A 25411-nucleotide genomic window follows, 5' to 3' on the forward strand; every position below is an offset into this window, starting at 1 on the left:
TGGTCCACTGAGACCTGCGCTGCAAAAAGTAACAGGTGTCACGTGATATCCTCACCCTACTTAAGCAGCGGTGTAGGCAATATTTGATAATTATTATTATTATTATTAATTCAATAATTACTATATAATTGTATATAGACAACTTTCAGGGAGCCACTCCTATTTTAAACTGAATTTGATAATAATCGCGATTGTTTTTCGCCACACGGTGGCAGCAGGACACTTAAACATCAACATATGTTCGTCAAAATGACATGTTGTGTTTTTCTTTCATCGATTGTCTTGCTTTTCTTAGCTGCCTATAGAAAGCTGAATCTAAAATGACAGCAAAACTCTAAAGAGCGTGTAAAAAGCCACCCTGTTTCTCAGAAAAGTTTAATTCTGTGGCTCGATAGCTCTGTGTTTCCCTTTTGGTTAATTGTGATGAGTTGCAGAAACACACACACACACACACGCGCGAGTGTGAGCATAGACAGTAAAAGAAATGTGTGAGTAAAAGTGTGAGCGGTGAAGGCCCCTCCCTCAGACTCAGAGCAAAGAGAACATGAAACATGAGGAATTAAACACACAGTCTCCTGTGGACGTGTGTGTGTGTGTGTGCGTGTGCATGGAGCAGTAAATCATAAGAAACATCATCTGCTCATACCTCATGCAGGAAGGGTTTTGCAGGTAAATGTTCTTGCATCTTTACAGATCATATTTAGTGGGAATTTTTTCAAATGTGTAAAAACAAAAACAAAAGCGCACGCATCCGCGGTGTTTTCACCTGTTTTGAGTTTGTGTGCGCGTGTGTGGAACGTTGAGAAAGAAGGCGTTACATTGTAACAGTCTGTGATGAATTTCATATGGTGATACATTTGACAGGGTTCTAAATTTATGATTAATTTGCATATAAAGAATTGTTTAAAAGCCTGGAAAACTCATGAATGAAGTAAACTTGACAATTGCAAAACATACGGGAATCTTTGATACAATGTAACATTATATTCAGTTCTTTGTATTGAAGGTGAAACATTCCAAACATTGTCCCTCTAACAATAAGTTAGCTACAATCTGTACTGTACATATCTAGACATATGAACTTTTTTCGTTTTTCGTTTCATTCACCAAAAAAAAAAAAAAAAACTGTTACTATGGGTTTGGATGCTTAAATGACACTTACAATTTTTAATAAAATTAAACTTGACCTCATACATCTACTAAAATCATGTAAATCCTGACATATCAAGTAATATAATAGTCCAATTTTTTTTGTAGAATAATACAAATTGAACAGTTATTTACATTTTAGACTTATATTTTTAGAAAGTTTTCATATGTGTTTAATGTTTTGTGTCATATTTATTGCTTAATGTTTTTATGATTCATACAGATATAGTGAGAGTATGGAGCTCAAGGAGTAAAAACAGCTCAGTTCATTTCAGAGGCCAAAACTTAGCAAAATACAGGCAGTTTGGTGCTGATGCTGGTTTTTATGTCCCAAAATTATGATTTTTGTTATTAGCTTGTAATATAAAGCAACAAGATCTCTATAACAATACATCAGATACTTTACATAATATAATAAATATCAGTCGTCCTCATTCTATATCTCCAACAATATGTCTTAAATGTAATATACATTACAGTGATGATTGAGAGATGAAGAAGTGCATGTTTATCAAAATCCTGATGATCATATTTGATGCTCACATTTAAAAAAAAAAAGATTGTTAATGAAGTAAACGGAAGTTGCTTCAGTATGAGATTTGATAACAGATGACGCATGATTTGATATTTTATTTTATAGTGCAATGACAGTAAATCATTTTAAGTTTCCAGATGTTTTCTAAGACCTTTCTAACTGCTCAAAGAAATGTCAGCAGTTAAAGACGCACCCTGAGTAAAAACACAAAGCCACGGCTGACTCATTCTCATGATCCTGATAGTCCAGAATGAAGGTCTGTGTGTATTGTGTTCGTCTTCTTGCGCTATGGATGGGTGTGTGGTGTCTTAAACAGATTCATTCATCTGAGCTCCGTATCGATCTTTTCTCTCTCACAGTCGTGTCAAGAGTGATAAACACCAGAGCAGAAAGCAGAAGCATACAGTAAACTTAAGGAGGGACTATCATGTTTATCAGAGACAATTTTAGATTTGTTACCCCTTTTTGGATGTTCTGGTTTGACAGTGTGAGACTGACTCATGTGGCTTTCAGCATGAATGTTAAACAGTTTTACACAAGGAATCGGTCCCTCCAATTATTTTCTCTTTTTTTCAGTATTAGTTTCTTAAGGCAAAACAATTTTGCCTCCATAATGTGTTTGTATTTTCTTCCTTATTTCAGACTAGTGGAAAGAAAACACCCAGGATACATATTAGAGTGTTGACACTTTATCACTTTATGGTCTGTAGATTTCAATCACAATACTTATTTTCAAAGGCCATAGGATTTTCTCCAGCATCACTTACATTAGTTTTGTTAGTTTTATTACATTTTTATCCTGTTTACCTGTAGTGCTTCCCATAAATGCCATATTATAATTTTTTTTTTAACAAAACAAGATAACCAGAATGTCCAAACGTCTGCGTTTTCATATTTTTTCTTCATTTTGCAGTGCGTTCTTATAGGAGTAGTTCACACAAAATGAACATTTGCTGGAAATCTGTTCACCCAAGATCAGGATGAGTTTGTTTCTTCATCAGGTTTGTAGAAATGTAGCATTGCATCAGTGTCTCATCAAAGGATGCTCTGCAGTGAATGGGTGCCGTCAGAATGAGAGTCTGATAAAAACATCACAATAATCCACAGCACTCCAGTCCATCAGTGAACATCTGGAGAAGACAAAAGAAGAAACACATCCAGCATTAAGATGATTTTAACTCAAATACATAGAGTCTATAATCCATAATAACACTTCCTCCAGTGAAAAAGTGTTCTGGTCTGAATCAGGAGAGAAATCTGCACAGATCAAGCAGCGTTTAAATCAGAATCAGAATCAGAATCAGAATGAGCTTTATTGCCAGGTATGTTCACACATACGAGGAATTTGTTTTCGTGACAGAGCTCCGCAGTGCAACATAACAGCGACAGAACAAAAAACACAATAAGGAATAAAAAATACAAAAAAATACAAATAGGTGGGTAAGGATTGACAATATACAAATTGACAATGTATGGCAGGTATATTAAAAAGAGCATTTATGTATGTACATGTATATTATGTGGAAAAATTGTAACTGTACGCTAAGTATGTGTGTTGGATAAATAAGTGTATGTGTATATAAATATAAATATAAGTAGTATAGTGTGTTCCATGTATGTACATGTATATTATGTGCAAAAGATTTACGTGTACGCTAAGTATGTGTGTTGGATAAAAAGTGTAGTGTATATAAATATAAATAGTGTAGTGTGTCCCACAGTTATTATCAGCTGTTCATAAGATGGATTGCCTGAGGGAAGAAACTGTTCCTGTGTCTGGTCGTTCTGATGCTCAGTGCTCTGTAGCGTCGACCAGATGGCAACAGTTCAAAGAGGGAGTGTGCTGGATGTGAGGGGTCCAGAGTGATTTTAACAGCCCTTTTGCTCACTCTGGATAAGTACAGTTCTTGAATAGATGGGAGGGTTGTACCGATAATTCGCTCAGCAGTCCGGACTACCCTCTGTAGTCTTCTGAGGTCAGAATTAGAAGCTGAGCTGAACCAGACAGTTACTGAAGTGCAGAGGATGGATTCGATGATGGTGGAGTAGAACTGTTTCAGCAGATCCTGTGGCAGGTTAAACTTCCTCAGCTGGCGAAGGAAGTACAACCTCTGCTGGGCCTTTTTCACAATGGAGTCAATGTGAATGTCCCACTTCAGGTCCTGAGAGATAGTGGTGCCCAGGAACCTGAATGACTCCACTGCAGTCTCAGTGCTGTTCATGATGGTGAGTGGGGGGAGTGCAGGGGGGTTTCTCCTGAAGTCCACAGTCATCTCCACTGTTTTGAGCGTGTTAAGCTCCAGGTTGTTGAGACTGCACCAGACAGCCAGCTCTTTAACCTCCTGTCTGTAAGCAGACTCGTCACCGTCCTGAATGAGGCCGATGAGTGTGGTGTCATCTGCAAACTTCAGGAGCTTGACAGAGGGGTCCGTAGATGTGCAATCATTAGTGTACAGGGAGAAGAGCAGTGGGGAGAGAACACAGCCCTGGGGAGCTCCGGTGCTGATTGTACGGGTGCTGGATGTGTATTTTCCCAGCCTCACTAGCTGCTGCCTGTCTGTCAGGAAGCTGTTGATCCACTGACAGACGGAGGTGGGCACGGAGAGCTGAGTTAGTTTGGGCAGGAGGAGGTTTGGGATGATCGTGTTGAAGGCAGAGCTGAAGTCCACAAACAGGATCCTCACATAGGTCCCCGGTCTGTCTAGGTGTTGCAGAACATAATGCAGTCCGATGTTTACTGCATCGTCCACAGACCTGTTTGCTCTGTAGGCAAACTGAAGAGGATCCAGCAAGGGTCCAGTGATGTCCTTCAGGTGGGCCAGCACCAGTTTTTCAAATGACTTCATGACTACAGACGTTAGAGCCACAGGCCTGTAGTCATTTAGTCCTGTAATTTTGGATTTCTTTGGGATGGGGATGATGGTGGAGCGTTTGAAGCATGAAGGGACTTCGCACAGCTCCAGCGATCTGTTGAAGATCTTTGTGAAGATGGGGGCCAGCTGGTCAGCACAGGATTTCAGACAGGCTGGTGTAACAAACAGCTCTAAACAACATTAGGAGATGCACTTTTTCACTGGAGGAAGTGTTAATATGGATTATAGACTCTATGTGTTTGAGTTAAAAACATCTTAATGCTGGATTTGTTTCAGCGTTTGTCTTCTCCAGATGTTCACTGATGGACTGGAGTGCTGTGGATTATTGTGATGTTTTTATCAGCTGTTTGCACTCTCATTCTGACGGCACCCATTCACTGCAGAGAAAGTCATCCAATGCTACATTTCTCAACAAACTCATCTAAATCTTGTATAACCTGAGGGCCAGTAAAAACTATTCCTTTACTGTCAGACTGGGTTAAATGTCATTCATGCTAGAAAAACGCATCCAAAACAGTGTTTCAACGTTAGTCTTTTTTGCTCTATGATATACTCAGTTCTTGTTCTGAATAAGAGCCATAGACTATTTCCTCTTAAAACTCACCTTGTGCAGGAGTGAGGGATGTAACAGTAAACCGATCCCAGCGCTCAGCTCAATATCCTGCGTTATGATCTCCAGACTGCGGGATGTTCTCGACGGTGAAGGCCTTTGAAGAGCAGCACTTCTCCGCTCTGAGGAAACAGTGCCAGCAGAACAGGACTCTGTTTGAAGACCCCAGCTTCCCCGCTGTGGACCAGTCGCTCTTCACTCATGGAAACCGCATCGGAAGTGTCACCTGGAAGAGGCCAAAGGTCAGATTTTAAGATGCAGATTCTAGTCATTTGTTACATAATGTGACTCTGTTTGTAATCTAGCCTAGTTTTGTATGAAAGTGTCGCTCTGTTTTCCCATTTGTATTAATAAATCAGTGTAATTATTTTAGAATCCAATTTATTCCATGAATCTGATCATTTATCATATTAAGTTCCGAATTATAGTATGAAAATTTATATTAGGCAATTTTTTTTACCTATTCTATTAAATTTATTTTATAATCCATAAAAAAAAAAAAAAGTTTAGGACTGAACTATGAAACTCGACATTGGTTTGTTCACCTATTTTATTTTTAAATAAATAAACTTCTTTTATAATCCAATTTATTTCATAAATCTCATAATTTAACGCTTAATGTTCAGGGTTAAAGTATGAAATTGATATTGGTCTATTTTTCCTATTTTATTATTTAGTAAATCTATTCATTTCCTAATTTATTTATTTCATAAATCTGATAATGTAACACTAAAGTTCAGGATTACAGGTTGAAACTTGATATTGGTCTATTTACCTTATCGTATTAAGTTTATTTTATAATTAAATTTAATTTAATAAATGTGATAATTTAACCTTTAAAGTTGAGGAACTTTTTTTTTTTTTACTTTAAACTTGATATTGGTCTATTTTATGTAATAATAATATTTAATAAATATTTTAATAATACAAATTTTAATCCAATTTATTTTACAAATCTGATAATTCAGTACTTGAATTTTGAAATTATTATTATCATATATATTTTTTTTTTTACATTTTTATGTGATTTCATGATTTTCCCATCACTCTGAAACAAGCCTAAAAGATCTTTGGCAATTAAAACTGAATACAGTGCTTTAAAGGCTCTGGGAAAACCCTTTTGGCAATCCATTAACTAGTTAAATATGCATGAGGTTTTAATTAACCCTTAAATGGATTGTCAGTGTCAGAATAGCTTAGCTTGGCTAATGTAACCGTGTTTGCACAGTGATTTGTATCATCTGTAGATTGTTTGGTTTTGATAGCCTGTCTGTTTTATCCTCCTGCATTTGGTCTCTCAGTAAAGTAACAGCAAACCTTCCTTCTTCAAACTCACAGTATTTGAGAACCAGAAGCATCACACCCCAGAGCTTAATGCTTAAGAGTAGTAAACATCACTACACAGAGTAGTGTTTGTGTTTCGGGAGCATTGCTGTATGTATTCAGGACACTCCCTGAATGACAGAGTTCTGTTCAGACTTGAGTGAAATGTAGTCGAACAAGTGCAGTGTAATCTTCCACCCACCAGAAACCTCCTGTTTGCTGAAGCAGAAGTGTGTTAAGTTGTTTGTTTGTGTTTTAAAGCTCCATGTTTACTATGTAGGGCTGCATAGTTGGGCCTTAAAATGTATATTGTCATTATAATGTCAATACTATATTAATAGAAATAACAAGTATATATATATGTGTGTGTGTGTGTGTACTGTATATAAATATACTGTATATATATATATATATATATATATATATATATATATATATATAAACTAAATATTACACAAAATATTAAATATTACACTTGTAATAAAACTAACATAAAATTGATTAAGTATCATTAAGTATAATTGATTAATGATAAATATAATGTTTTCTTGTATTGTAATGCAATATATGAATATTGATGTTTATTATTATAATAAATATTAAGTATAAAATTACCCTTGTAATAAAACATTTTTTTTTACAGTGAATTCGTTTTATTACAATGGTAATATTTGATATTTTGATTTAACATTTGTATATAATAATAATTCATCATTTATCATAGTTTTATTATAAAACAAAATATTAATATCAATGCTATTATTTGTATTATTAAATAAACTTATTGATCAAAAAATTAAATATTAGCATTGTGATAAAACTATTTCACCAGGCTGTAAGAATGGATGCATATAAAAACAAGTCAGCTGTTAATAATTTTAATGCTTGTTGGCTTTAATAATGATTTCAGTATTGAGTTGCTCACCAATTCAAGTCTGTTTTTTTAATATATATATTTTTTTATTTTTGCATGCTGACTTTTAACCAGAAAAAAACTGCTTCCCCGTGTTTGTTACATTTAAACCTAATGCAAAACTTTAAACCCTTAGACTAGTCTTTGAAATGTTAGTCAGAACATTATGCAGCCGTTGAGCCACAGTGACACAGAAAAACCCATCTGGTTTAATTACACGGGACGGCCCTGCGGTTCTGTTCTGAATGCTCTTTGTCTGTCTGTATGACAGGAGCTGTGTGAAGACCCGCACTTGTTTGTGAACGGGATCAGCGCTCATGACCTGCACCAGGGGCAGCTGGGAAACTGCTGGTTTGTGGCGGCCTGCTCCAGTCTGGCCTCCAGAGAAGCTCTGTGGCAGAAGGTGAGTCAATGCCATTTCACTTCTATCTAGTTTCCACTCTTTGTTACACTTGTAACTTGTGTTAAAAAATCAGAGCGTGATGTTAGCAATGCCAAGGTCATTTCCCAGGAAATCCTTCAGCAGTTGAAATGTGCATCTGAAATGCAATGTGAGTTGGCTTTGGATAAAACAAAAAAAAACTAAAAATTCTGCCCGATGCATATACGCTAATGGTTGAAAGTTTGAAAAGAAACATAACATGCTGAAAATTCAGTTTTGCATCTCGGGAATAAATTGCACTTCAGAATATATTACAATGGACAACCGTTATTTTAAATTGTAATAATATTTCACATTTTTACTGTCAATTTTATTTTAAAAAGCAGCCTTGGAGAGCAGAAGAGACTGCGTTCATTATATATGTGACCCTGAAGCACAAAACCAGTCTCTGGGGTATATTTGTAGAAATAGCCAACAAAACATTGAATGAGTCAAAATTATTAATTTATCTTGTATGCCAAAATGCATTAGTTCATAATTAAGTAAAGATCATGTTCCATGCAGATATTTTGTAAATCTCCTACTGTAAATATATCAAAACTTTATTTTTCATTAGTAATATGCATTGCTAAGAATTAATTTGAACGACTTTAAAGATGATTTTCTCAATACCTTAGATTTTTTTTGACACACTCCTGATTTCGAATAGTTGCATATCAGCTGAATATTGTCCTCCTAAAAAAACCATGCATTAATGCAAAGATTATTTATTCAGTATAAATATTAATTTCTAAAAATTGAAAATTGACTGTGCTCCAGGGTCACAAATATGCCGTCACTGATAGTGAAGCATCATCATTGCTCATCCCTGCAGGGTTAATTATCATTACATTGGAGAATATTACATAAATATTATGTTTTTTAATGGAAAAGAAAGAAGGAAGCAGTTATTTGTAGATGTACAGCTCGTTTTTCTGCTTGAGATTTCAAACTGGTGTCTTATCATATTATTTATATGCATTATCTTAATTATGAACACTCTGGTTTGTAGTGCAGTTTTGACATTTACTGCATATTGTTATTCTTCTCATTATTTCCCTAATAGCGGCTAATGAACCAGAAATCTTGCCCATAGGTTTACTTCTGTGTTGAAGAATAAAGTGGATAATTGTAAGAAATATTAATATTTTTATGAAATTGCAATGTGTCTTTACAGTTTTCTTTAATTTACAAAAATAATATTTTTTAATTAAAATTTAAAATTTAAAATTTTGATTTTGTATATTTTTTCTAATATTTCGAGTCGACTTAATTTTTTTAACTTTCATTTAGGTATTTTATTAGGTTTTCCGTATTTTGATTCAAATTTAATTAATTTTCATTTCAGCTTTAGATTTAGTATTATTAAAAGTTTTCCTGTTCCTCTATGTGTCTTTAATTTATTTGTTTTTCAGTTTTAGTTTTAGTCTTTTTCTTAATACTTAAATGAAAATAAAAATATTGCCTTGGGTATAGTTTATTTTTTTCACATTTTATTTTATTTTATTTTATTTCAGCTTTGTACTATTTGCCAAATATTTTTTTTCATTAGTTTTAACTTGAGTTTAGTTAATAATAACAACATAATGTTGCCAAAACAGTCACAAGACAATTTTCCCATATTGACAAATCATCGGACACAATGTGAAATACACAATTACTTACCGAGCAAACGCTGCAGGTCTTGTTTCGAGAGAATCAGATGTGACTTTAAGAAAAGTGTTAATAAGCTTTATATAAAAGTTATAGCCTTTATAAATGTATTTAAATTTTAGGGTAACACTAATTCATGTTGCATGTACTTGCTAAATAACAATAAACGATGCATAATAACATGCAACTAACTCTAAACCAAGCCCTAATCCTAACCTTAGCCTAAAGTTAAGGACACTTAATTAATTGATATATTACTCAGTACTTGTTTGTATGATTACACCTTAAATTTACCAAATTAAACCATAAAATTATACCTCAGATGTAATTTTGTGCATTTGTCATTTATTTTTAAATATTACTACTTAAGTTTGTTTAATCATAATTTTTTTTATATCCTGTTACTAAATGTTAAATGTTTAAACTTAAAGGTGTATTTTTCTTAATTTTCATGTAATTTATATTTCCTTTATTAAAAAAAAATAATTTATAGTCTGTCAACAATAAAAAATAAAAAGTAAAAATAATTTTTTTTTGATTATTTAAATATGCATCTAAAAAAGTTTTCAGACAATGTGAAGCATTTACGTATACGTATATATACAGTATATTAAGAGAAGTAATTTTCATTTATTGTCTGTATAGCTGACATTTCATTGCAAACAGAGAACATTTTGATAGTTTTATGTGTCTGAATTGTTCTTTTGAGTTGATTCTTTTAATGAACTTGTTCACAAACTGAACTGAATCAGTTAGAGTGGTTCTTTAACAGCTTGTATGTCTCATACAACTAATACAACCAAATATGTCACAAGACGTATAATGGAAACACTTGATGATGCAAACAAACTAATGAATTGGCTTTTTTTTAAATCAGTTTATTGAAAGAATCAGTGAGTCAGATTTCCCAGAACTAATGCGTGGCGTTTGTTCGAAAGCAGAGTGTCTCGATTGATTCCCGATTCAAATATGCAGACCTTCCAATGCTCAAAAACGAAGCGTTCGCATACAGAATCTAAAAGATTTTATTCATCCATCTAGAAGCATAAAAACTGCATTGGATTAAATATGCACCAACCAAACACATGCACTTCATATCTTTCTAAAGAGTTGGTTTTCTGGACAGCAGGATTATAAATAAAACAAAGTGAAGCTAAGTTCTTATGATCAATTGGTGAAAATAAAAAGCTTTTTAGCCAGCACTGAGAACATCTAAGCTGTCCGGCGTTTTAGGATACGATGCTTGGAGAGATTTGATCTCTTAATGGTTTTTGTTGAAGCTCAAAGAGCAGGAGATTTTCTCTTTGGTCGCTCCCTCCTTGAAAGCAAACAGAAAGTACATGACTTTGCGCACCTTGGCCAGTTCCGCAATCCTCTCTCTGAACTCCTGGATATCCGCCTCCAGACACTTGAGGGGCAAGTCCTCGGGATCCCCGGCGTTCCTCCAGAACTGGCAGATGGGCTCCAGCAGCTGTCTGGACATCAGGTTGGTGTAAGACTCCTCCTGTAACGACTCTCCAAGCCACTAGGGAGCGCTGTCTTCTACCACGTGTAATTACTCTCCCAACCATTGGTGGGCACCCCCTGCACCTTAATAAGAGAACTCTCCAGGCCACTAGGTGGCACTAACGGCCGTCAACTTTTTAATTAAGACTGCTCATTAAGTTAATGTGTTCCACCTGTACTTTGACCTATTTAAGTTTGGCAGTTTCAGTCTTGAGCCTACCCAGTACGTATTACCTGTATTGTAGACCTGTTAAGTTTCATTTTCCAGTTGCCTATTGGACTACCTTCTGTTTTGTGCTGTAAAGCTGTAACGGATATTTTGTTTATATTTTACTACTGAGACCAAGTAAAGACTGCCTGCCTTTGAGTTACCTGAGCCTCTGAGTTTGCTCTTCCTTCTGCACATGGGTCTTCTAAGAAACTGTTCTTCCCAGTAGACCAGAGCTAGAGAACTAGCTTTCCCTGACTGGGAGACCCGGGTTCGAGACCCACCTCAGATACCTCATGCCAGTCCACCGTGACAGTTGGTCAGATTGGGCGTCCAGAGCTGGCAGATGCCGGTGAAGCGTCCGGTTCCTCGCAGGCTGACGTTCCAGCGGGAGAAGCTCCGGTCCTGTTGGCTGAAGTCCAGCTGGTAAACAGACTCGTGTGGCAGCAGAAGCCGCTCTCCGTGCTGCCTCTTCTGACCCTTCTGCTGCAGCGACTGACCCCTCAGACTCTTCACTTCCAGCAGCTGAAGGTCCTTAGAGAAGCTCAGCTCTGTTTCTGAACCCATGAGCAGATCTCGGTGCGCTTGTGTCCTGTGTGCGACTGAATAAACTCTCTCTCCTCTCTCAGACTTCATTTTCCATCCCGCCGCTCCACCCTCCTCTGTGGCCCCACGGGGCACAAAGCATTGGTTAGTTGGGGACTATTGATTCTGCCACACAGGCTCTGAGCCTCTGGATGAGTTTTGGGAGGGGGAGGAGCAAACCAACCAGAGATTCACTGCTAGCTTTTGACATGTTGTAGGCAACAGATGCTTATACTGTTGTGTAAAAATTTGTAAAAAAAAATATTTATAATAGTGCTTATTTTATTTTATTCTCACATTCCCATTACCAAATGCATATGGACATTTTACATTATTTATTTAATTATTATTGTTATATTATTATTGTTATATATTATTTTTGTCTGATTTTTTATTACTGTGTCATGCAGTTAATATCCAAATATAGTATAAAATAAATAAATATTGCAATTAAATTTCTCAGTGTAAATGCAGTACAACAAATGCATCTATGATTTATAAATTCTTAACTTAGTTTATTATTATTATTATTATGATTATAAACTGAGTTTTTAGCATTAAGGTTTTCTGAATTGAGGGTTAAAATGTGCTTAACTCATAAAAATGTCCTTAAAATCTGTGTTGTTATTGTCAAGTAAAAGTAAAACTGTTTGGGTTAAATGTTGGGGTTACTGAAATAAAGTTGAAACAAAATATAAATATCAGATGGAAAAACTTAAAGGAAAATTACATATATTGCATTGGCAAGTTACTAAAATGTTGAAGTACTAAAATGTAAATGTCAGGTACTAAAATGACTAAAATAAAAATAAAACAATTATATTTAATATTAAAATAGCATTGCTTTAAATAAGGGTAATTTATGCAAAAATCTGACATTAATTTCTATGCATGTTCTTGATCTTTCATGTTTCACTGTATGAAGCTCTTATAATTCCATGCTTTTATGGTTTTTATTCACCATTTTTCCCCGGGTCTGGTAGTGTGCCTCCAGTAATGAAAGCAGTATTTCTGTCTGTTCACAGGTTATCCCAGACTGGAAGGACCAGGAATGGGACAAGCAGAAGCCGGAGAGCTATGCTGGGATTTTTCACTTTCGGTTCTGGCGTTTTGGAGAATGGGTGGATGTTGTTATCGATGACCGACTGCCGACCGCAAACGGGAAGCTCATCTACTGCCACTCTAACGACAGTAACGAGTTCTGGAGTGCACTGGTGGAGAAAGCCTATGCCAAGTAATTACACAACCAACAGAAAAACTGAATAAAACATGCTTTATTGAGTGGATCGTGCACATATTTAATATAAGATAGTATATTATTATGTAGTATATTTATTTGTTTTTAAATAATATAAAAGATGCTGATTTGGTGCTCAAGAAACAGTTGTTATTATTATCAGTGTTCTAAACAATATAAAGTATGATTATTACTACTTTAAACAATCATGCATTAACAAGACATTTGTATATTATATATAAAATGAGTTCTGTAAAAAAGATTGCCATTTCAAATGTTATATTCATATGAGAATCTTTAGGGGGAAAAACATAAATCATAGTTTACGCAAAAATATTAAGCTGCAGAAATGGTTTTCATAATTCGTAATAATAACAGTAGTAGTAGTAATAATAAATGTTTCTTGACACCAAGATACCAATTATTACAAATTACAAATATTTTTTTAAGCATTTCTTTCATTTACATTTAAAATGTAAACATTTATTACAGCACCAAATTCAGTGATAATAAGAATACGTCAACTAAAAAAAAGAAAAAAAAAATTAATGAGACAATTCATAAATATATATGTGTGTGTGTGTGCATAAATAAAAAGATTTTTAATATCTTGTTTAGGTTCATTAATTTCAATTTAATACCAAAGAAAAGGTTACTAGTCAGTTATAAATATCTATGTAAATCTATCAAATATTATTGCTGTCAAATGATTAATCGCGAATAATCGCATCCAAAATAAAAGTTTTTGTTTGCATAGCTTGCATATGCATATGTTCTGTGTATATTTATTATGCATATATCATTACATACACATACAGTATATATGTTGAAAATATTTACATATTTATATCATTATATTTTATATCATATATAAACATATTTAATATATAAACATAACCTATTTTTCTGAAATATATCCATGCATGTGTGTGTGTGTGTATTTATATATGCATAATAAATATACACACCACACATACATATATTATGTAAACAAAAATGTATTTTGGATGCGATTGATCGCGATTAATCGCCTGACAGCGCTAATTCATATATTTATTTTTAATATGTGTAATATGAGCATGCAGACTCCTCTGCGTCTGTCATGTTTCAGGTTGTGTGGATGTTATGAGGCTCTGGATGGCGGGAACACGGCCGACGCTCTGGTGGACTTCACCGGTGGAGTCTCTGAGCCAATGGATCTGCTGGAGGGGAAGTTCATCCAGGAGGAGGAGGCCAGAAATCAGCTGTTTGAGCGCGTGCTGAAGGTCCACAACAGAGGAGGCCTGATCAGCTGCTCCATCAGAGTGAGCCTCGCATGCATCTGTGTTTCATGCAGCTATGAGTTCGGTCCAGAGCTGGGTCGTAACCTGGATTACGTAATCAGATTCTAATAATTGTGACCCTAGACCACAAAACATGTCATAAGGGTCAATTTTTCAAAATTTAACTGCGGAACAAGTCAGCTTTCCATTGATGAATTGTTTGTTAGGAGGACAATATTCTGTCTGAGATACATTTATTTGAAAATCTGGAATCTGAGCGTGCAAAAAAATCTAAATTTTGAGAAAATCGCATTTAAAGTTGTTCAAATGAATTCTTAGCAATGCATATTACTAATCAAAAATGAAGTTTTGTTGTATTTACAGTAGGAAACTTACAAAATATCTTCATGGAACATGATCTTAACATAATGATTTTCAAAGCTGTTGTAAATTACAAAGTAACATGCAGCTTTGTTTATGTTTGTGTTGCTCAGCAACCACTTTGTAGCAACCACAACTGTTTCTGAGGAACTACATTGTTCGTTGGAAGAATACTGTTTTTATTAATATATCATTACACTTTATTTGCTCCGTTTTAGTTTGTGAAACCATACCACCTAAATGGAATAATCGTTTTTTAAAAGCAGTATGCCCTGTGAAGCCGTGGTTTACACTGAATTTATAACAGATAAGGGGGTTCATTAGCCTAGTGTCTAACAACGCCCCTTCGCTGTTATAAATTCACTGAAAACCAAGGATTCTAGGGGCGCATTGCTTTATTAGTCTTTTTTTAATTTTTATATCAATATGGTTCATGATTATCATATTTAAACCAATGCAATAAATGAGATAGGTCAAAAGTATTGTGCAATGTAAGGAATTACATTACTATAATAACTACAGGTTTTGTCATGTCATTTGGAATCAGTGATGGATTTTTAATTTGTTAGTCATCTATCCAGCCTCATGTGTTCATATCTGGATTCTTTACTCTAGGCCACGAATCAGGCGGACATAGAAGCCCGTTTAGACTGCGGTCTGGTCAAAGGTCACGCGTATGCAGTGACTGATTTGCATAAAGTGCGCCTGGGCACCGGCCTGCTGGCCTTCTTCAAATCAGAGAAGCTCTCTATGATCCGCATGAGGAACCCTTGGGGTGAGAGAGAGTGGAACGGAGCGTGGAGCGACAGGTTTGTGAACATCTGGAAGCTGTTATTAAGGAGATTAAGGTTATAAAGAAGACTGTGTGCATCGTGGAGCACAAAACCATAAACAGCATGAGGATATTTGTAGTAGTAGTGTTAAACGATCGCATCCAAAATAAAAGTTTTTGTTCACATAATATATGTGTGTGTACTGCGTATATTTATTATGTATATAAGAAGACACACAAATACAGTAATTATATTTAGAAAATATTTACATGCATTTACATGTATATATTATATATAACTATATTTTATATATAAACATAGCACATTTTTCTTAAATATATATATTCAAGTGTGTGTATTTAAATATACATACACAGTACATGCACATTTATTCTGTAAACAAAAACTTTTATTTTTGATGCGATTAATTGCGATTAATCTTTTGGTAGCACCAATTTGTAGCAATGGACAACAATACATTGTATGAGTCAAAATTATACATTTTTCTTTTATGCCAAAAATCATTGGGATATTAAGTAAAGATCATGTTCCAATGAAGATATTTTGTAAATATCCTACTGTAAAAACTTAATTTTTGATTAGTAATATGCATTGCTAAGAACTTCATTTGAACAACTTTAAAGATGATTTTCTCAATATTTAGATTTTTTTGCTCCCTCAGATTCCAGATTTTCTAATAGCTGTATCTCAGACAAATACTGTCCTATCATAACAAAACCATACATCGATGGAAAGATTATTTATTTAGCTTTCAGATGAATTATTAAAAACAGTTTCCAAAAATTGACCCTAATGACTGGTTTTGTGGTCCTGGGTCACAGGTTTGCAGTGTTATTATTATGTGCAATGAGAGAAAACCTGGCCTTTTTTGACACTGAAGTTTTCCCAGCCTTTCCCTGATATAAATAGTTTGATTTAGGGCACAGACGCACTTCAAGTGATCATGTAAACAACTTTCTGAATTGCTGGACAACATTTGCCTAAAGTTAAAAATTCCAGTGAATGTGCTAAACAGTTAGGAAGAGAAATGATTGTGAGCTAAACATGCTTCTTAAAAAAAGGATTAAAGTATAAATGTTAATGAGCATGATCTATGACTCTCTGGTGTAAAAAAAAACTGGAAATGTCAAGGCTGTGCAGACACAGCAAGTCTTTGTTTCAAACCACAGATTGTGACTTTTAAATGCTGAATGTGTTTTTGTGGTCATACTGCAGGACAAACTCAACATCAAGTGACATATTTCAGCATCATGCAGTACTTTTTTATTTATTATAGTCTTGTTCACATTGCAGGGTTTTAATAGTGAAAAACACATTTAAATGTTTGAGGATCAAATGTTTTCAACCAAAGAACAGTTGTTGAGTAGAGACCTAATAATATTTTTTAATTTACATATTTTTATGATGCTAATGTGGAAAATACATTAAAATAATCAGTATTGATGTGGAGGCTAATGAAGTGTTTTAATTTTACTAAATGCATTAGAATTTGGGTGGGACACTTATATACAGGTATTTAAATGACTTTTATCTTAGGTTGAAGGTAACTTAATTGTTGCTTTTTTAATATTGTATTGTTCTTTATTGCATATTTATTGTGTTTTCCTTTTTATGCTATTATTATTTATATTTTATTATTCTTTCTGGTTTATACTTTACTGTATTTTTATGTAATTTGTATCATTCTAGTAAGTTATGTTTGTTCCCTTTCTATCCTGTCATTCTCCTGAGGAGTAAACAAAGTAAGAATTTCATTGTACTAGTACATATGACAATAAAGCACTTGAAAAATATTGCATTATTTTAAATGTTAAATATATATATATATATATATATTGTATTATTGGGTGTTTCTACAAACATGGATGTTTTACCAAATAGAAAGGACGGGACTTTTAAGAGTGTCCCAATACTTATAGAGGGCATTGTATATGTATATGTGTGTAATATATAATACGTGTGTGTGTGTGTGTATGCATATATATTGGTGTATATTAGTGTGTGTCTATATATATAGATGGATACATTTTTTATTATCATTTTATTGAGATAATTTTTGGAGTAGAAATGTAATTAAAACACTAATATTTGTTCTTCTTTTGTCTGTCTGTAGCTCAGAGGAGTGGAAGAGAGTGAGTAAGGGTGAGCGAGAGAGGTTGGGTGTGACTGTGGAAGATGATGGCGAGTTCTGGTGAGATTCTGCCCTGAAATTGAAATTGTAAAGGGCAATCAGAAAATGTTTAACAAATAAATAATGCAATAGAATACAAACTGTTTCTGACATTTAGCATTTTCAGCATTAAAAATAGTTAAAAATATAAGGCTTGCATTTTTGTTAAAGCAGTTAATTAATTCTTCATTTCAAAACCACATCACCCTCCCTTTCTGGCATCTTTGCAAATATCCATCCATCCACCAATACATCCATCCATCCATCATCCATCCATACATTCATACATCCATGCATCCATCCATACATCCATTTTTTATTTTTATTTTATTTTTTACTGATGGTTGTTCTTTTCCATCCTTCTTCTGTCCATTATCTTTCCAGGATGGATTTTGAGGATTTCTGCAAGTATTTCACAGACCTGATTCTGTGCCGCATGATTAACACGTCATACCTGAGCATCCATAAGACCTGGGAGGAGGAAGTGATGCGGGGCTCCTGGTGTCGCCACGACGACCCTTTAAGAAACCGATCAGGAGGCTGCATCAACCACAAAGCCACGTTCCTGCAGAACCCACAGGTGTGTGTGTGTGTGTGTGTGTGAGTGTGCTGTGTAGAGGTGTACTGAAGACTGTTTCTGTGTTTTCAGTATGTGTTCAATGTGACGAAGCCAGAGGATGAGGTTCTGATCTGCCTTCAGCAGCAGGACAAGAGAGCTAAAGATGTCAAAGGAGACAATGTGGCCATCGGCTTTGACATCCAAAGAGTATGTACACAAACCAATCTCTAAAAGCCTGTATTACATCATTTGATAATGCTAAGTTAAAAAAAAAATGTTTTTTTCAAAATAGGATTGAAGATGCACTTACGAAAATAAAAAGCAGTCAAATTTCAAAAGAAGTGTAGATTGTTAAAATACTATTTAATGTGTTTTTTTTAATGTTGTGACATACTCATGTGTTCCGAATCATTCATACATGTGAAAATGGGCTGAGAATTGAACAAACTGTTGTAATCGGACTCAAATTCATACAGGAATCATGTGTTTGTGGTGCTTTTCTGCTGATTGAGTGATAATAACTGCACACATTTTGTACGAAAGTGTGACATGATCCAGAAGAACAGACACAGAACAGTTTTTGCAAAAGCACACAGAATTGTGTTGATTCAGCATGTGGTTCAAGTGAGACGTGTTTCTGAAAGGTGGAGCTCAACCGGACGTACCGCATGCACACCATCCAGAAAACAGTGGGCAGCTCCATCTACATTAACTCCCGCAGCGTGTTTCTGCGCAAAGACCTGAAGGAGGGCCGCTACGTCATTGTTCCCACGACCTTTGACCCCGGCCTGCAGAGAGACTTCCTGTTGCGCATCTTCACAGATGTACCTGCTGCCTGCAAGTAATACATCTGAAATATATATTATTAGTGCTGTCAAACGATTCCTTTGATTGGCTGAACACCGCAAGCACTCGTCGGAAATGTAATGCCCCTTTCCAAAATCACATGCTTCATCTTTCAAAATAAATGTAAAGACTTTTAACATGTTCTTAATTTTACCATCAGTCAAAGACCTGAAAGAGGAACCAAGTCTGTGACAGACTCAGTGATGAAGCTCGTATGTGTTTCAGTACACAAGCCATGGACGGTTAAGACATCTGACTCCACTGTGTGACCCTCTCTCTCTGTCTCTCTCTCTCTCTCACACACACACACACACATGCGATGCGCAAAACTCCACATTTGAACATTCAATAGCAAATACTTAAACTAATAACTAAACATACTTCAAGTATCTGATACAGAAGCCCCAGATTGTCGTATGAAAGTCAGAATGACCTCCTCTCCGAGGTTCACGAAACGGTCGTCCATAAAATGCCTTGCTGTTCTGTTTTAAGTAATCTTAAAGACTCCTAAATGCATCTACCTTCGGAAAGCCAAATAAAGTGCTTTCTTTCTCCCAGATACACACACATCTCCCTGACATGACAGCTTCAACACTAACTGTGTTACTGAAACCACTCCTTCTTTCTTTGTGTGAACATTGGGGAGGCATTACACAAATATTTCCACACAGTGATGTAGAGATGTGGGGGCGTGTCTAAACGAGGTGTTTTAGGGGGCGTGGCAGAGTCTTAACTTTGATAAAGAATATCTCTTTTTTTTTTTTGCGACTTTAGTCTTTGCAACTTTACAGATCTTCAAGAGCTTGTTACACTCCAAAAAAAGAAAGTACAAATTGAAATCACATCATATGACCCCTACTGAATAAAGGATCGTAACAATATTTGGCTGAGATACAACTATTTGTAAATCTGGAATCTGAGGGTGCAAAAAAAATCTAAATATTGAGAAAATCATCTTTGAAGTTGTTCAAATGAAGTTCTTAGCAATGCATATTACTAATCAAACATTAAGTGTTGATGTATTTACGGATGGAAATATTTTCATTAATATTTTCTTAATATCCTAATGATTTTTGGCATAAAAGAAAAATCTATAATTGTGACTCATACAATGTATTGTTGTCTATTGCTACAAATATACCTGTGATACTGATGACTGCTTCTGTGCTGCAGGGTTACACATTATAATTTTCTTAAATATATACATGCATGTGTGTCTATTTATATATACATAGAAGAACTTCTATTTTGGATGCGATTAATCGTTTGACAGCACTATATATATAAATATAATAGAGTAGTGTTTTTGTGATGCTGTATTGATGCAGACTGTGTGGTGTTTAGGGAGCTGATGACAGACGAGCCGCCTCACACCTGCTGGACAGGCTGTTGTGGATATCCCAAGCTGGTCACACAGGTGCATGTCCACCGAGCAGATGGACTCCAGGCTCAGGACTCAGATGGAGGTGAGTCAACAAACGCCTCAACGAGATGCTCTGGAGAACAGCATCTACCAGAGATCTCCGCTAGTTTTCACTAACAATCTGATCTGACATGTTCATGATACACGACAGACATCTGAAGTTATAAAATGGAAATAAAAACGATCTGCTTCAAGATTTGCAATGGCCAAATCTTTAGGAATATAATCTTTATTATGTGTTTGTTATAACACACTCTCAGAAAAAAAGGTACAAAAGCTGTCACTGGGGTGTTACACTTTTGTACCTTTTATGTACTAATATATACACTTTAGTTATTAATATATATCTTTTAAGGTACCCAATTATGGATTCTGTAGGTACAAAGGTGTGCCGCCGCAGTGACAGCTTTTGTACCTTTTTTTTGTTGTACCTTTTTATGTTTTTGAACATGTTTTCAAGCATTTTTTCTGTTGAAGCATTATATAAGTATTATACATTTTTGAAAAATAGCTAAAACATTTACAACCATTAATGACACTTAAAAGTGTTATAATTACCAAGTAAAAAAAAAAAAAAAATGTGAACAACTTTGATATATTTTTGTAATATGTGTGGGTAGTGTAAAAACTACCGAGTTTAGGGTTAGTAAGATATTTGAATGTTTTTGAAATAATTTTCTTATGTTAGCTAAGATTAAATTTATATACAGTAAAAAAGTAAAATATTATTATAATTTAAAACAGCTGTTTTCTATGTGAATATGTTTAAAATGTAATTTATTTCTGTGATGCTCCGCTGGATTTTCAGCATCATTCCTCCAGTCTTCAGTGTCACATGATCTTCAGAAATCATGAAAATATGATGATTCACTGATCAAGAAACATTTCTGATTATTATCAATATTTTTTTGCTTAATATTTATGTGGAAACAGTGATACATTTTATTTTTCAGGATTCACAGATGAATAGAAAGTTCAGCATTTATTTAAGCTAGAAATCTTTTGTAACATTATAAATGTCTCTACTGTCACTTTTCATCAATTTCAACCTTAATGAAGAAAAAAGTGTCGGTTTCTTTCAAATAATAGTGTATGTTTTAATCTGTTTTAAGTTCCTGTTATGTAATTATTTTAAGTATTTCTTTCTTCGCTGTTTATCCGCTAATGTATTTTTTTAGACCATTTCTGGCCATTGGAGAAATGGACGAATCAAACAATTTTTAAAACATTTATAAATACTTTTTAAAGAATTTCAGGTTTTTTGATGAGACCAACAAATTGAAAATAAGTTCATTTAGATCTCATGTGTTCCAGTAAATGGCTGTTTTTGATGGACTGAATCTCTCCGTCGTTTCAGCGTCCGATCCGTACGTCATCATCAGCTGCGAGGGACAGAAGGTTCACTCTCCGGTGCACAAAAACACACCGAGTCCGGACTTCGACGTGAAGGCTGTGTTCTACAGGAAGAAGCCGAAGGAGCCGATCCGCATTCAGGTGCCGATCTTTCAGGAATCAGTAGGGATGATAGTACAAGTAACACCAGTTATATAATCAGATTACTTTTTTTCTTAAGTAACCAGTACAATCATAATAATAAGCAAAATGACACATCTGTGACCCTGGAGCACAAAACCAGTAATCAGTTTTTCAAAATTGAGATTTATACATCATCTGAAAGCTGAATAAATCATCTCTCCATTGATGATTTTTTATATTAAAATCAAACAAGCAAGTCCCGCCCAGATTTAAAAAGTCACTTTAAAGTAACATACCACATCGCTTTCCATAAAAAGTAACTAACTAACACAAGTAACGCAATATGGTAATGCATTTTCTTTTAAAGTGAACTTTCTTTACCTAATGCTGCTAATCTACTCTCTCTCTGCATCAGATCTACAACAGGAACCTCGTGAAGGACTCGTTCATGGGTCAGGTGGTCCTGAGCGGCGATCTGTCTGACCTGCAGACGCTTCACACGCTTCGTCTGCGGGACAAAGCCAACCGGCAGAACAACGAGGTTCCAGGTCTGCTGTCCATGAGCCTCACCACCAGCGACGTCCTGACCAACATCTGAGCGCTTCACGCTCTTTACCATGCTCTGTGTCTGTACTTTACACACTTGATGTGTTGTCTTACACTTATACTTACATGCTCTTTATCAGGACTGGGGCGAAAAAATCAATGCATCACGATTCATCAATGAATCAATTCTGAGATTATTGGAATGCATCATGATGAGCTTAGTTTTTAACAGCAGATGGCGCTCTAGGCTAGTTTTTAACCTCACACTCAAATCCTCAGGTAAGAGGTTAAATGTATTGCACCTGGGCTTTTATGCTTTTATGACGAGAGATTATTGTAAACACAGACCATTATGAACACCCTTTAATTAGCTTCAGGCTGATTATTTTGTGTGCAAGGAACACGTTTCTGTGTGCCAAGCACAGTAGTGCGGCTTCTGAAGCATGCACTAACATCTGCTGTTAAAAACGAAGCTCAGAATCGATTCAAGAGAGAATAATCATCTTAGAATGGATGCAGAATAATAACTCAATTCGTGATGCATTGATTTATTGTCCCAGCTCTACTCGTTATCTGTTTGGAGTCCTCTGGGAATGTTTCTTGCAAGTGATTTTACTCATTTACAGTGGCTTTTTACAAACTGCAAAGAGAGTGTGTGGCCAAAAATGTAGTTCTGCGATCATTTACTCACCCTCATGTTGTTTCGATCTTCTGTTGGACATAAAAGAAGAAATTTTGAAGGTTGTTGTTAACCCATGGTAACTGCTGGCTTTAAAAATACTATGGAAGTCTATGGGTACCATCAGCTGTTTGGTTACCAGCATTCTTCAGAATATCTTTTTTTATGTTCAACAGCTAAATTAAATTCATACAGGTTTGGAAAAAATTGCCATTTTTGGGTGAACCGTCCCTGTAAAGGTCTAATTTTCTGTGATCTATCTATATATATATAAATCAAGGTATTTTAGGACATGCATTATGATTGAACATGCAGTATATGCATGTACTGTATCTAATACCACTATCTATTATTCAACTATGTAGTTATGAATTTAGTTTTATATTCTGTCTGTTGTCATATTTTGAACTTTTATCAGAAATGGATGGTCAAGGACTACTTCTGTTTACACTAAATGTTGAAATATGGAGGGCATTCCTGTTTTTCTCTTTCAAATATCTGCTATTATCTTGATTTTATCACGCTTTTGTTAATGGAAACATTTCTTCAGATGATGGGAGCTTTATTCAGTGTTTCCATCTGAATCCAGGATTCGTTTATGTCTCTAACATGGGGTTTGAAGTGAATATATCCGACAGACTCGGTTTAAGAAATGCATGATGAGAACAGTGAATATAAAGGGTCACTTAGAAATTTTGTTGAGCATCACTTGTGTAAAGACCAATTCCAGCCACAAGGTGTCAGTATGTGTACTGAGGAAGAAGCAGGTTTATTTCTATCTCAAAAAATATTACACAGTATATAATCACAATCATTTTCTGCATTATTCTCCTCTGTTATCACCCTAATAGCAAATGCCAAGATGCTTTTTAGCTGTGAATATGAGAATCTCAGTACAACTGGGCCATTTTACGATCACTATGAATGTTTTTTGTTTTATATTTTGTTCTTTTTTCGTTTCTTTGCGTGTAAATCCTGTTGTTTACAGATGAAGATGTGCCTTATCAGAACGGGTAAAATAGCCAAAGAAATCTGGTCATATTCTGTGAAGCATCTTTTTGTTTTTCTCACTGTTTCACATAATGAAATAAAGTTGAATTGAATGTTCAGTTATTTGCACACATTAAATTACTTTTATTTGTGGTATTCACATGTTTTTTAGAATCCTGGAATAGTTCAACTGTAACGTTTTGTAATAATTGTTTTTTTTTTTTTTTTGTAGATATACCTGGTTCAAAAATATTTTATCTACTGCTTTGGAATGTCAAAAATATATTTTTTAATTATTTGTAATTTGTTTAATAATTTGAATGACTGGAAATGTGATGGAATTTCATTTGTCAAAAAGTGGGAATCGGTTTTTTTTTTTTTTTTAATGTCATCATCTTAAATATTTGTGCCCTTCTAAATATTTGTGACCATATACACTATTGGTCAAAAGTTGAAATAGTCCGATTTTTTATGTTTATGAATGATTTTTAAAGGATCGTGAGTAATGATCCCAAGAACAAATTATACAGTATTTCAAAATATATTACAACAACAACAAAAAAGTCAAAATATTTCACAAGATTATTGTTTACTCTATTTTTGGTCAAATAACATATATCAAAATATATTTTTGAGGCTATGTACCGAGGAATATAGTGAGTCTGCTAAAAATATTTTTATTTAGGCTACCAGTGCTGATGATAGAGTAACAAAAAAGACAAAAAACTTGATCAGAATATCATTTAAGAGCAGTTTACAATCATATTTACAGATATAAGTTACATTAAGACAGATAAAGTAATAGAAATCACTAGGCATTGCGTTTCTACAGACAGGAATGTTTTAGCCTCCTCTGATGGAGCACAAAGCAAGGATGCAAGCCCAAACATGCGAACCCTGCAGAAGATGATGAGAGGAGTGTGTGTTCATCTTTAATTTGGTCGCATTAATCACAAACCTTGTATAATCAGACGTTGATTGAGCACTTTTGTACTTTCAAAAAACCTTTCAAATTGTAAATGTTTGGCAAATTTATCACATCATGCAAAGGATCTGACATCATCTATATTTCCAAAACACTCTGGATTAAATGCAGTCATGTAATTCATTTATCAGGCTTATCAGGCGAAAATAAGCAAATTCAGTCTTTATTGATAAAAACAAACTTCACAGAAGCAACAGAAACTGGATGATGATTTCATCTTGTACCAGCAATTCAGAAAACAACTGGTTAAATATTTCTTTTTTTACAAAATATCACCATCATAACAT

At 34.7% G+C, this 25411-nt stretch overlaps 2 protein-coding genes across 3 annotated transcripts; one reads left to right on the forward strand and one right to left on the reverse strand.

Annotated features, from left to right (window-relative positions):
* Positions 1–553: 553 nt before the first annotated feature.
* On the forward strand, positions 554–22563 carry capn5a (calpain 5a). Of its 2 annotated transcripts, none has more exons than XM_059506969.1 (13): positions 554–669; positions 5237–5409; positions 7675–7806; positions 12802–13010; positions 14125–14317; positions 15272–15465; positions 17564–17641; positions 18005–18200; positions 18270–18386; positions 18824–19020; positions 20370–20491; positions 21806–21942; positions 22340–22563. In XM_059506969.1, exons 2-13 carry the CDS (start codon positions 5245–5247, stop codon positions 22520–22522), a joined length of 1923 nt encoding a protein of 640 aa, XP_059362952.1. In that variant the 5' UTR covers positions 554–669; positions 5237–5244; the 3' UTR covers positions 22523–22563. The 2 variants fall into 2 exon arrangements, with proteins under 2 accessions (XP_059362952.1, XP_059362951.1); XM_059506968.1 differs by having other exon boundaries at positions 577–669; positions 5171–5409.
* On the reverse strand, positions 10688–11758 carry ompa (olfactory marker protein a). Its single transcript, XM_059506970.1, has 2 exons — positions 11514–11758; positions 10688–10970 (listed from the first exon to the last, which is right to left on the reverse strand). The coding sequence occupies exons 1-2, from the start codon at positions 11756–11758 to the stop codon at positions 10739–10741; spliced, it is 477 nt and encodes a 158-aa protein (XP_059362953.1). The 3' UTR covers positions 10688–10738.
* Positions 22564–25411: the final 2848 nt, after the last annotated feature.

The sequence above is a fragment of the Carassius carassius genome, chromosome 23 (genome assembly GCF_963082965.1).
Source record: "Carassius carassius chromosome 23, fCarCar2.1, whole genome shotgun sequence".
NCBI classification, from domain to species: domain Eukaryota; kingdom Metazoa; phylum Chordata; class Actinopteri; order Cypriniformes; family Cyprinidae; genus Carassius; species Carassius carassius.

What these genes read in the sequence shown, in the direction of transcription:
- capn5a (XM_059506969.1), top strand. Translation starts at nt 5,245, where the DNA reads ATGTTCTCGACGGTGAAGGCCTTTGAAGAGCAGCACTTCTCCGCTCTG. An exon ending in TGATCAGCTGCTCCATCAGA is followed by an intron (nt 14,318 to 15,271) that starts GTGAGCCTCGCA and finishes TCTTTACTCTAG; the next exon opens with GCCACGAATCAGGCGGACAT. An exon ending in TCGGCTTTGACATCCAAAGA is followed by an intron (nt 18,387 to 18,823) that starts GTATGTACACAA and finishes TGTTTCTGAAAG; the next exon opens with GTGGAGCTCAACCGGACGTA.
- ompa (XM_059506970.1), bottom strand. Translation starts at nt 11,758, where the DNA reads ATGGGTTCAGAAACAGAGCTGAGCTTCTCTAAGGACCTTCAGCTGCTG. An exon ending in CAGCTCTGGACGCCCAATCT is followed by an intron (nt 10,971 to 11,513) that starts GACCAACTGTCA and finishes GGAGGAGTCTTA; the next exon opens with CACCAACCTGATGTCCAGAC.